Source organism: Tuber melanosporum, assembly GCF_000151645.1.
Source record: "Tuber melanosporum whole genome shotgun sequence assembly, scaffold_119, strain Mel28".
Lineage (NCBI taxonomy): Eukaryota > Fungi > Ascomycota > Pezizomycetes > Pezizales > Tuberaceae > Tuber > Tuber melanosporum.
In genome coordinates, this window is record NW_003298776.1 from 347050 (window position 1) to 360227 (window position 13178).

The 13178-nt window shown below is 48.9% G+C and overlaps 2 protein-coding genes; both read left to right on the top strand.

Annotated features, from left to right (window-relative positions):
- Positions 1 to 2932: 2932 nt before the first annotated feature.
- GSTUM_00001681001 (uncharacterized protein) lies at positions 2933 to 3466 on the top strand (the record flags this gene model as incomplete). Its single annotated transcript, XM_002835849.1, has 2 exons — positions 2933 to 3054; positions 3127 to 3466. 2 exons carry the CDS (start codon positions 2933 to 2935, stop codon positions 3464 to 3466), a joined length of 462 nt encoding a protein of 153 aa, XP_002835895.1.
- A 6961-nt stretch (positions 3467 to 10427) lies between these two features.
- GSTUM_00001682001 (uncharacterized protein) lies at positions 10428 to 12615 on the top strand. XM_002835850.2 has 3 exons: positions 10428 to 11198; positions 11296 to 11764; positions 11830 to 12615. Exons 1-3 carry the CDS (start codon positions 10731 to 10733, stop codon positions 12255 to 12257), a joined length of 1365 nt encoding a protein of 454 aa, XP_002835896.1. The 5' UTR covers positions 10428 to 10730; the 3' UTR covers positions 12258 to 12615.
- Positions 12616 to 13178: the final 563 nt, after the last annotated feature.

A 13178-nucleotide genomic window follows, 5' to 3' on the forward strand; every position in this document is an offset into this window, starting at 1 on the left:
GGATAGGTTGAGTAAATATCCTCACCGCCTCTACGAGTACCCCTCTACGAGTACCCCTACCGGTACACACACCCAGGAAAATTACCGTTATCATTGTGCAATACGGCTACGAGGAGCTGGCTCAAATATACTTATCTCGATGGCGGCACTCGTACATAGGTTCAACGAGCAAAGTACTAGTGCCGGTACGCCAACCCATGTTTGCCCATCCTCCAGCCCTATAAACCTTCCCCGGCTATGATGATATGGTAAAGCCCAGCTTCCAGGTTCCCCTCCCTCTCTGCATCCGAACTACCCCATCTGCACTCGAACCCAACCGCTTCCAACGAACACAGTAAGTCTACAGTATGATGATAAGTCATCTATCCGAACGATAGATTTCTATTCTTGGTTTTTGTTCTCCGTCCCTCTCGACACCATCGTGCGAATTTTGGCTGGATGAACCCCCGCCTCTTTCCCCAGTTCTCACCCGTCTGTCACACCAATTATGCCAACAACGCCAAGAACCAACAGACACACGCACCAGTAGGCTCCGTACGAGTACCGTGGTCGTGAAATCATAGCCGACAAAAGTGGATCCAAGGTCAATACGGTGATCTATAGTAATCATCATAGCCCCGCCCCGAGGGGAGAGAGGGAACATTGGACCGGGTATGATGTTCGAGTACGGTACTGCACCGATACCTCCCACTATCCTTTGCAAGCGCCCGCAAAACAAGTACCTTTTGCGGCAAGCCAATTTTACCCCTCACGTGCCCATCATATGCGAGCAAGCACCCCTGTCTTGAGACATTTGGGGCGCTCTGCTTGTCATAGCCACTGGCGACCAGGAGAAAAGGGAGAGGAGGTGGCTTGTAACGGAGCCGTTCCTGCCTTCCTGAGCACTCAAGCCCCCCCATACAACAGCCTTTCCCCTCATGATACGGCGAGCGTCTCAAGAACCTCAACCTCTCGCTGTGCATTGCTCTAGAACCGCAGACAAAGCGTCCGTCTCAACGAGAAGGAGAATGCTCGGCTCAAGAGTATCATGGCCCCTAAATTATCCGTTCTAGCGCTGGAAAGTGGCTGACTACTGATACCGTCGCCGTTTCTTGCGTTGTGATGATAAATGTGGGGGTATCAATGGCACAAACTTCCCCGAGTATGAGGTGTCGGGGAAGCCGAAAGAGCAAACCTACTTATCGATCATGGATGCGAGGGAATATTTGTACTGTACTTGTATGGCACCGGTAGTTCTCGTGCACATGCTTTAATGTATCTTACTGGCGATCGAGTGTTCATAATTGTGGCTAACCCCTGTCGTCACACAATAGGCAAAGGTCCAACAAGCAGAATCTGGATGAATCCCCAATGAGCCAATGGTCCATCTCTCGGCCTCCTCTACCGAATGTGATGAGTTTAGACTCTATCCTCTCCATCCAATCGAGAGCGCAAACTAGGATGAGAGAAGATGTGAGGAAAGGAATCAACACGATGCCTCAATCCTATTCGTGGGCGGCGACGGTCTTCCAAAATAAACCTCGATTACAGGATTCCATTGTTCAACTCATGGAGTGGGTAGAAATTAGGAGGCGGTCGCGCAATATGGTTGGTTGGTGGAGGGGGGGGGATGTGAGAGGGTGGTTGAAAAGTGAGGTGCAGATGCACACGAACCAACCGCGCACATGGATGTCCCACACCGCACACCAGCAGCCAGTCGCATCGCTCCATTCGAAATCAGGTACGGCCAAAAGCGGGAGATGATGAGTGATTTTACACTTTCTCATATTGGCTTCAAGTGCCCACTGCCCCAGTACAGTACAGTATCCTTGCGCCTCCAGCTTAAGCGAAGAGGAGGACAAGAATGTCGGAGGACAAGGTGGTGCGAAACCCATGCAGTTTTACCGTTATAGCATCAGACACTCTTCCGTTTTAGGATCCATGAACAGCATTATGCAAACCTTCCCACGATCCTTCTCCTCGTTTTGGCCCACTCAACCCTTGCAAACAGGGTCCGAGTGACCAGCGGAGACGGCTCCACTTCGAAGCCTTTTTCTATTCCCATCCCCCACCTCCAGTTGTTGAGAAATTCGGATGTCCTCGCCTCTTCGTTCTATTCCCAAACTCATTTTGTGTGTGTGCTAACTTTGTACCTTCGCTTCTTCTTCATCCCAACCTATTTCACTTTTCACTTTTTCTTTTCTTTTCTCTCGTGCAGGCATTTTCATTTCATTTTTTATATTCTTATTTTGTGATAATCGTTTTCTACGCTTCTTGCCATCTTGTCTCAATTTTTTTTGGTACTATTTTCTTCCCCCAATTCCCTTTTTTTTTTTATCCAAACTGACACCAAACGAACGATTCGCCCATCGTTGTCTCTGCCAACCACCACCACCCAACGGCATCTCGCATCTCGGGTAAGTTTTAATTTCGTACTCCCCCCCGCTCTTTGGTTAATCTGCGGGCTTTTGCCTCATCCGTCACCCACACAAGCATCTCATCATTTGCTAATAGCCAATCACGCCAGCGCTACCCGAGCCTTGCTTTTTCCTTGAACTTGTTGCCTTTGTGGTGTCCATCGTTTATATATCTACGATACTTCCGTTCCTGTGCCTGGTGCACCTATTCTTCCGGTATCGCAGTGCCTCTCCGCGTTTGAACCCGCATCCTCTCTCTCGAAGAAAGAATCGAACTCTTTCTCTGAGCTTTCGACCATCCCCGCTGCCTTCCCTATAGTTCGGCCAGTTTCCGAAAAGCGAAGCTGATTATTCTGCCGTACGGGTACGGTAGCCTAAATATTTCGAAAGAGGGACGCTAGCTCGCCGCTTCTCCACCGAAAACCTTTAATTTTCCTTCCGCGATTGAAAGTTTAGCACACCAAAAAAGAAAAGAAAAAAAAAACACAAGATCTCTTAAAACCTCATAAAAAAAAGAAGAAGAAAACTTCAACAAAATGGGAAGACTCATCAAGAACCACTTGGCCCGTCTCATCATCCTTACGGCAGCGACGTACCAGATCGCAGCTGGCCTCCATGGGTACTTCTGGCCCAAGATTTTCTGGGATACGTGGACCAAGTGAGTTGCCATTCAATTAACCATTTCCACTTTACAAACAACAGACAAACTAACAAAAATCCTCCCCTTTAGGTCTCTCGACCAAGCGGTCAAGCCAGTCCCCGCCCTTCAAACCCTCAACCTACTGATGGGTATAATCGGCGTCTGCTGGGAATACCCTCTCCCCCTGTTCATCCCTAACACCTCCCTCCACCGAAGTATTGCCGCGAGGCTCACCATCTACCCTCTCAGCGTCCTTTGCGCCGCACTCCTGTACCAGGGTACCAACGCAGCAATCTACTATCTCGTCGGAATCCTCATCTACTTCTGGGCATACAGTGATGGCGAAATCGTCTGCATGCCATGGAAAGTCCCCGAACGCCCAAGACCCCGCCAACGGCCCCCCCCAAATATAGAGAAAGAAAAGTTTTGAAAGGTATCAATCGAAATCTGTACAACGCTTCACTTCGTTTCTTGCACAAAATTATTTACCCGATACGGTGACCTTTAACTCTATTCTTTCCTCTTTCCTCAAACCGGTCCGGCGGTCGGAGCATCAACACGAAATTTTTTTTTATGGGGGTTTTCACTTTTTTCACTGGCATAGCACGACGTATGGGGCATTAGGGGGCGAGGTGGACACTGGCGGTGTAATATTTCTTTTTTCCTTTCTAGTACCATTTTCTTTTCTCATTTGCCTAGCGTTTCTCAAATTTATTTTTCCCTACTCGGGGTCGCTTAACGAATTGGATTATGGGTTTTTTTTTTCTTTTCCTTCCTTCAAGCTTACCGGTATCTTTGCGTTTGCACAACGTTTCACTATTTCTCCCCTTCTTACTTGCACGGGATTCTTGAAATCTTGGGCTTTCGTTTTATTTTATGCCTTTCTTGACAGTCCTTTTACTCCTAATCCCTGCCCAACTGCTACCTCCTTCTCCTGTCAGAGACCTGAACAGTCTCTAACGTCCTCCCATGTGCATACTACCTGTATCATCGAAATCTTCCCCCTCTTTTTTCCCCTACTACTGCAACAACAATCATTACCTAACAAATTTTTTTTTTTTTTTTTACCTCTTTTCTCTTCTGAACGGTGTCTTTCCCGTTTTACTATAGCTTCAATGTATATATTTTCCTTAGATACCGGTTTCGAACATATACTTCTTGTACTTAGGTTACATTTCCTTATTTTCATCATAGTTAGCTAGCATTTAACGGATCAATCAATCGAGAAGTTTAGGGGGTGAATTAAATCAGACCAAAGAACAAGTTTTTTCCCTTCCGCTATGATACAGTGAGTGGCATGGAACGGGATGAGACATCCAACGTATCAAACACTCAACGCTTTAAAACCCTCCTCTTCCTCCTCCTCCTACCGCCCCTAGCGCTGCGCCAGATCCACGATGTATTGTACGCAGTGATACCTCTTGCTACATCCGTGTGCACGTTGAAACGTCTTTTGAGATGCCTAGATCGGTGGATCATGTCATGCATAAACTTGATCAATTCTCCTGACCACGCTTTGACCATCTGCACTCTAAAGGGGAGAGGGAGTCTTGCTTTAGCGTCCTCGAGTTATGGCTAGGGTAGGGTAGGGTAGGGTATGATACACAGTTAGCGCTGTGCTCGGCTCGGCTCGGCTCGGCTTGGCTGCTCTTGGTTAGTCAGTAAGTCAGTCAGTCAGTCATGGATGGGCGCGCGCGGTTAGTCTACGTACGGTAACGGGTATCAAAGCTATGTATGTAACTAACCTGGGCATTGGATGTGGCAGGGCGGTTGTGGCTTGCCTGGGCTGTCATAGAGTGGCGGTTGTTGGCACAACTGAGGACAACCAAAATAGGGGAGTTTTCGCACAACTGATTGCTGATAATTATGTATCAACCTAGCGTCTATCGTTTTGGGTTAAAAGGAATATATATATATATAATATTTAATTTCGTACGTACGCCGGTCCCATCACTTCCCTACTCTGCCTCCCCTTTTTTTGTTTGGGAATGTAAATTGTTATCATTTCTTGACTCACCGGTTGGTCAAGCATCTCAAGTATGATACTCCTAACTAACTTGGTCTAACTGTAGGACTGCGAGTCAAGTACTGCACACTGGAAATTGCTTGTTGGGTAATTTCAGATCTAGCAGGTATACACGGTGTACGGTACTCATTTGGCGAGGACTCTGGGTAATTCCTAGGGAGGGAGGGGGGGTTGAAGTCATCGGTATCTATGCCATGCTTCTTGAGTTTTTAATTATTTTATAAATTTTTTTTTTTGGGAGGAGGTTGATGACCATTCCGTATACCCCTGTCTTTTTACTACCGGTAGGGAATATTGTTGTCCCGCTATTTTCTTCGCTCATGCGCTGCCCGCTGCTATCGCATATCATATCGGAAAAGTTCAGCTTTGAATTCGCACCATACTTGTTGTACTGGGTTGTTTGTTTTGTCTTGCATTGGGTCGGGCTGGGCCGGGGTGGTCAAGATCCTCCGGGGCAGCGAGCGGACGGTCAATATGAGCGGTGAGTTTGAAGGAAGAAATGCACGAACGGCCCGGAGCGCATACTTGAGTACATACTGACTTAGGCAATATAGCAAAATACCGCGGGGCGAGAATTGTGTGAAATTGGGTCTCGAACGCTGACCGGTTCGATAGGAATTGCCCATGACCCTTCGAGAAAGCTCCCTTCGGAGTCCCCGATTCCTTGTCTCTGGAGCGGGTGTGGGGGTCCTGCGTTTTCTTTTCCATGAAAAAAAAGTCTACCGATCGGTTTTTCCACAACCCACTTTTGGACCGTGCGGTGTTTTCACGACAATTTTTGCAACCACCCCCGGCTATAGGTGCCCGAGAACAGGGATTGAAGGGGGGGCATATGGTACGAGTAAGATCAGCTCCGGGCATCGGGCGGTGGCACGATACGGACTTCACAATGAGCCAAATTCCGGCCGGATCAGACGAGCCTTGCTTGCTTGCTTGCATCACTGGCCGTGCCGTGAAAAGAATCGGAATTCTCAAAACGGGTAAACAAAGGGTCGGGCATTTAGACGTGGCAGGGTTCCATCGACAACTCGCATGGGCAAACGGGATGAATGGGTGGTGTTTGTACTTGATGTAAAGTACTATTACCGTTCGTTGGAATTAAGTTTGACATCCCTGATATGATAAGCAGTATCATAGCATGACTAAATGCCCGACCCTTGTGCTTGCTCAATTACGGGCAGTCTACTTGTACCCTTCTATGATACGAATCCCGGGGATCGGCACGAATGTTTCGACGCCGAACTTTCTCTCTTCCCCCCGTGCAGGGGCCAATTTGAAATTACCGGTATCATAATAATATTATTATCATGATTGCAGCTACGATAACGAGACAAGTACCGTACCCGGGGGCCAGGGTAATTCAGGCAGGTGAGCCTTCGAACTTGTTGCTTTGATCCAGGTAACCTCGCCCCTCCGTCGCTCACCAGATATGATATCCACCGCGGCCGCGAATTCTTTTCCGCCACCGATCCACCCCCTCAAGCGGCGCAATCGAAACAACACGTCTTTCAATCATTCAGAGGGATAGATGTTAAAGTGCGGGCACAGTAATTAGTTGTAAAGGAAAGACCGGTGATACCATCGGCCCCTGCCCCTTTGGGCCCCTGCCCCTTTGGCACCGCTTCCTAGTCGAGCAACACAGTCGACAGGAAGAAATTTCTCGGGTACGCCCGACCTTTTATTTTGCCGTCGCCGGGAAATTCTCACTGGTTATCACTCGAACTTCCCAATCTGGTTTAGATTACATTATATAAACGTTACAACGCTTTTTGGATTGGGAGTGCGGTAGCGGCGGTGGTGGGGATAAATTTCTCGGGTGAGTCGGGATGGGTGTTTGCGGGTGGTGGGGGTGAGAGAGATGCCCGAGTGACTTGCGTGGTTTGGCCGCGGAGGGGGGTGAATTGTGCTCTGTCCCTTCTACCGGGTGGTTGTGGGGGGGTATACTAGAACATTCGAGTGTGATGGGTGGAGGGGTTGACTTGGTTTCGCTTATGGCATGGGGTAGTGCGGGGTGCGGGAGAGAAGGAGGGGGTGGTGGGTACGGAACGACGGCTGGGTGTTATATCACCGGGTGTATAACTCCTTCCGACAGGGGTGGTACAGTTTTGAGAGGATATATAGCGTACCATCTCGGGCATCTCAGCCAAGTCGGACCAAGATTCTTTGTAAAAACGCAGGACGGCAGTTCCTTCCTTCCCGCCGGTCATGCTCCAACCGGTTCGGTACCGTAAGGTACCCCCGTCGCTATCTCACAGCATTCCGGGGTGCGGTAACGGACGGGTAATGGACGGGAAGGTGGAATTATGTGTTAGCGTTTTGGTTATGGTGGGCTGGTACTCGTACAGTAAGGTTGAGGTATCATAAACATCGTGTTTCGGATTTAGCGCATCCTCGAAGGGCTGTTACGATGGGTGTTTCGTGATATCATGCTGTCCTTTGGCAGTGTGAGCGGGTATGGCAAGGGATTGGTTGTTTAATGTGGAGGCATGAGCGGGGGTGTTTCTGTGTATGGCTTTAGGAATGGGTGTTATTATCGCATGGTTGAAGTGTTTAGGTGGATACCATAGTGGTGGTGCCTGGGATACAGTATCAAGTACTTCCCTGATACAGGTTTCAGGGAACTGATAAACTTGAAGCTCTGTCGAGTTGGATGGGTTGGTGATTAGCATGCTTATATTTTAACCAACTAGGGAGACGGGAACGGTATTAATAGATTGGCCTGATATGTACTCGTATTTTTGCCATGATACCGTATTTCGGTGACACAGTTTTGGGAGGAAACATGTTTTGGCCTGTCATCGTCGGTGTTGGCGCGGTATCACAATCCGGGTTGTCTTGGTAATAGTGGAAACGGTTTGTCGCCGGCATATGATAACTACTCTATTATTGCACTTTAAGGGGGGGGTGTTTCCTTCCATGATACCCATTCACCCATAAAAACCTTTGCTAGGCACACCTTCCATAAAAGCCATCTTATGACACCAATGTTGAAATGGTACCAAGAGCTGAGACCGAAGTGAGCTGATACCAGTAAGAGGCGTTTTTTTACTGTTCTCTTATTAATCGGGAAGAAGAAGGGAAGTAGTTGCCGAAGGATAACCCAATAAGTCGACGAAAGTGGTCACGGGGTATCACTCGAGACAGCGGGTTCCGGCGGAGCACGAACACGACGACGACCGACAAATCCGAGTCTGAAACTCGGTGACCGGTGAATAGGGAGCGCGATATCGCGGAACGAGCGAGGTAATTATGAAACCCGAGCACCCAGTAGGAGCTAGCCTAGCCTACGTGTTGTATCATAGTTCCATGATAGGTCTATTCCTAACCTCTGATTCCACCGCTTCCGCGCTTTGGGTGGGGTGTGTTGGGGGTCTTTTTAGGAAGCGGGTTTGGGCTTCATGGACTATGGTACTATCCTGATGGCTCATGACATATGCGGTTCCCACAACGGCTCCGCTTGGAATCTTGGAGGTGGAAAGAAAGGGTGAAAACTTGTGTTTGCGCTGTGGTTGGTATAGGTATCGTAGGTTCAAGGCACTTATTTCCTGGAGTTTGTGTTATGTACAAGTAGTATGATATGATCCTTGGGATTATGAGAAAGACTTGCTATTGTGAAAATTGGTTGAGACTCTTAAAGGTGGATTCGCCCGTCGAATGTTGGGTACAGTATACACACTCAATGGATGTGATCGAGATTTCAACTTTGTTATAAATGAGTAAAAACTGCATTTGACTCGGTTGTATTAAATTGTAGTCTATCTTTTTCATACAGTGCAAGGTATCTTGGTTGACTTAAAGCTTTCACGTACGTAGACTAGAAGTAACTGACTGACTGACAAAGGAACAGGTTTGAGGAAGCATCGGATGTTATCGTACGAAAAGACATCGGGGTCCTTCGATGAATTATCGAATAGACGATCATGTGATCTGAAGATCGCGCGGGAGGTTTCTCGACTTGAACGAATGTTCCCCGGGTCCTCTGATCGTCAATTTTGGAGATCTTTTTGGTGTTGAAAGATTCCTGAGGTTGCGCTTTTAGCTGGCGATGATGCACTGTAGACTACATAACTTATAGACTATGTAACTATGGTACTCGACGGGGTGATGGGACTGATAAATGATTGCAGCGCCAAGAGCAACACTGATGGCTCTACCGTAAGTACTCGAGTACTGTACTGTAGACTACCCTCGTCAGGTGGGTCTAGTATGATACGATAAATCATTTCTCTCCGCCACGGCCTGGCCGGGCAGATAGCAAACAGAGTGACAACTCGCTCACTTCAATTAAAGGATTGGCCATTTACGCTCTTCCTCTCGCTGATTGCCTTATGATCCGTTCTTGGGGTTGGTGCGTGCTGGTGGGATGGGATGGTGGGCCTGAGAGGGGGAACATTGATGTGGGGGGAAACTGGTATCATAGGTTGTTCATTGGGCTGCCGGTGTTTCTTGTTGTCTGCTTGAGTACTCGAGTATTGTACAGTACGTATCACAAGACTAACTTTAAATCCTGGGATTGTAGAGCCTCATCTACCGGTATTTCCACCCCTCCTGCGCTGGTAGTTATCAGCGCTCGTCTTGCTTTACTTGTACTTGTATACTTGCGTGATGGTATCATGGTGTCGCTAATTTTTTACTGCCGTCTTGTACGAGTACTTGTATGCGGTGGGAGGCTAACTCGCTTTGTAACCCTCCGCGAATCCCTATTTGCTTGGCAAATTAACCTTGACGATGGCGGGGTTAACCGTTGGTGGGAGTTCCCCTGCATTCGGTCTTCAAGCTCCTGCCGGTACTGTACTGTACTCAGTACAAGTACTATACAGCACGCCTCGCCTAAGAGTTAAATATTTCGCAAGACCTAAGGTTCTTCAGCAGTTTGAAGTTGGGCATTTCTAAGGTCGGAAGTGCTCAGGTTGGGGAATATCCTCCCTCACCCCACCCTGCGATGAACTTTTTGTCATAATCGCCCAACAAGTACGGTACTGCTGCACAGCCTACCGGTTATTTCACTCCTGCTCGCTGTGTAAATTTATTTTTTCTTGTGAAATCCAATTGCCGTTAGTCTGGCACTAACTTAACCGTCTGCCACGGATGATTTCGGGAGAAAAAGCTGTTTTTTTCTTTTTCTTTCATAAACAACGAAAGGAGAAATGGCCTCCTCATCGTGGTATAAACTTATTTCAATCATCGATAATGTGCTAGAATTTATGCATGATGATAATATTATTATTATGTTACGTATAAGTCACTTGCGCCTTTCCCTCATAAAGAGGGGATTTACGGAAAAGTGGCAAAGGTGGCTGTGCCGATGACCCCTGCTTGCCTTGCCTTCTAAGATCTTCTTTCCCCTCCTTAACCATCCCCCCCACCCCAACAACCGTAGAAAGAAGAGAGGGGGCCGCCACAATCAGTCAGGCAAACCATTCTAGCGAGCGTCATTCACCTGGTCAGCCTACTCGCAACCACTCCCCTCCTCCGACGTCAGCCCCTTCCCACCATTCTCTTCAAACTTGATCTCTCATCGACCCTCTCTCCCTTTTCCATCCTCTCCCCTCCACCCGAAAATACAAGGCCCTGATCTGATTTCCCCTCCCTCAACCCCTTCAGATTTTCCTCGCCATAGGCTCCGCGCTCGGTTTCCATCATCATCGCAACTTGATTGCAGATAAAAATGTCCTCTAGCGAGCAATCCGCACAGGGGCCACCCCCTTCCTCTGAATCCTCCGTTCCTATCACATTCTCCGTCAAGTCCTCAAACGACACCAAATATACCGTCGAGCTGCCCCCGACAACCTCTGTTGCCGACCTGAAGACGACCCTTGCCGGCATGTCCGATATCGCTGCCGACAGGCAAAGACTTATTTACTCGGGGCGTGTAATGAAGGATGAGGAGACACTGGCCTTTTACAAATTACAATCCGGCCATACCGTTCACATGGTCAAGGGAGCCGCCTCGAACACCGCGAGGGGTGGTGCCTCGAGTAGTGGCCCCACCACTGGTGGAGCGGACGCGAGGCCGGCTGTGCCCACCAATATCGCGGCAGGGACAGGGAACAACCCACTTGCGGGGCTGACTGGTGCCAGATACGCGGGACACGTTCAGTTGCCAAATGCGGATATGTTTGGTCCCGATGGAGGGGTAAGTCTTTGTCCCAGTGCTGCATCACTTATCAGCCTTCCCCAGGTACGGAGGTCTTATCGATCGGTTAATCTAACGTTTTTGTGCGATAATCTAGATGGGTCCACCACCAGATGCAGAGCAGCTTGCCCAGGCTATGAGCAATCCCCAATTTCAGTCCACCATGAATGATCTGCTATCAAACCCTCAGATTATGGACTACATCTTTGCCTCGAACCCTATGCTCTCACAACTTGGACCGGAGGTTAGACAAATGATGCAGTCAGACTTGTTCCGCCAATTGATGTCGAACCCACAAGTGATCCGCTCGATGTCCCAGATGACTGGTGGCCTCGGTCGTGGCTTCGGCGGGATGGGTGGTGCGGCTGCTTCTTTCCCGGAGCCTGGGAGAACTGATACCACCCCATCCTCCGATTCGCCAGCAGGATCTACACCAGCAGAGTCCACTCCTAATCCTGCAGCAGCTGGTTCACCACCCCCACTGAATCCCTTTTTGCCCGGCGCAGCCGGAGGCAATCCGTTTGCTGCGCTCTTCGGCGGACAGCCGCCTCGCGCGGGTGCACCGGGTAGGTTACTCCCAACTGCTCCGTAGCTCCCATGGTGGGGTCAGTGCTGACATCAAAAGGGTTAGGCGCCTCACCAAGTCAAACACCGGGTCAAGCACCCGGTCAGGTGCCAGGTGGCCTCGACGCAAACGCCATAAACTCCATCCTCGGGGCATTAGGCGGCGGTGGCGGTGGGCAACCAAGTGCCTCCACTGGTGATCCAGCCAGCGGAGCACCTAATCAACCCCTCCCTCCCAATCACCCCCTTGCGGGCAACAACCCCCTCGCAATCCTCCTCGGTGCCAATGGGCCCTTGGGTGGAGCGGGGGCTCTGCGGGCCGCTCAAGCTCAGGCAGCAGCGCCGGTTGATAATAGGCCTCCAGAGGAGAGATATGCAGAGCAATTGGGACAGCTCAATGATATGGGCTTCTACGATTTCGACAGGAACGTTGCTGCACTGCGTCGGAGTGGTGGGAGCGTCCAGGGCGCGATTAACGAGTTATTGGATGGGTAGACTGGGTATGCCGGAGGCCATGTTAGGCAGGGGTGGGAAAGGATGAGGGGATGAAATGGTAGCTTTGCGGCTATTGCCTTTTGTATCTCTTATCGGTATCCTCTCCTTGGTAACGAACTGGGTCTAGTGGAATAGCTATCAGGAAATGGAGTCCCTTTTTTTCGGCTTTTTTCTCTCTCTCTTTACCTCTTACCATTTGTACTCTTTGCGGATCTACTTTACTTCTTTGCGCTTTCTCATTATATCTCATTTTCAACCAGTGGTTGTCCTTTCCCACTATCTACTATTATCCCCCCCCCTCGCTTCTTGCTCGTTCTTCATTCATAAAGGGTAGTAATTGGACAAGGTTTTCCCCTTATCGGAATTTCCACAATTAGCTGTGGTTGATTGTAATATGCGAGTGCCACATTAGTGGATTGGTGGCCGGCTGGACAGACGGCCAAGGGCAAACGTGGCTTCGAGTGATTTGGCGTGAATATCTTGGAGTTGGGGAAACAAAATTCTCATCCATGATGTTTGTGGGTATCTTACGGACGGGCGATGTGCACTCCAAGATAGCCCCCAAACCGGAGAGCTGCTACAACTCTACTGCCCCCCACAGCACATACAAGTAGACTTGTATGTAGAACCGGCCACCACCTTCTCACATCCTCCCTCCCTCCCTCCTTCCCGCAACCAGAAGAAACCAACAAAAAAGAAATCCACGAAACGACGGTTCTATAATATTATCATATAATAATACTCATGCAGAAGTATGACAAAAGTAAGTAAGTAACCAAGTAAGCCTAGCACGACCAAGTAAGGAGAGAAAGACGGAAAGAGAGGAGGAGTAAGTTCGTATCATCATATCAACCTCCAAACTTCCATATATATATAGTCCTCACAAAGACCAAGCAAACTACCATAATCTAACTAAATGAT

Excerpts from the sequence above, each read along its gene's own strand:
- GSTUM_00001682001 (XM_002835850.2), top strand. The coding sequence starts at position 10,731 with ATGTCCTCTAGCGAGCAATCCGCACAGGGGCCACCCCCTTCCTCTGAA. Across the intron at positions 11,199-11,295 it reads TGTTTGGTCCCGATGGAGGG|ATGGGTCCACCACCAGATGC; the intron begins GTAAGTCTTTGT and ends GCGATAATCTAG. Across the intron at positions 11,765-11,829 it reads GCCTCGCGCGGGTGCACCGG|GCGCCTCACCAAGTCAAACA; the intron begins GTAGGTTACTCC and ends CAAAAGGGTTAG.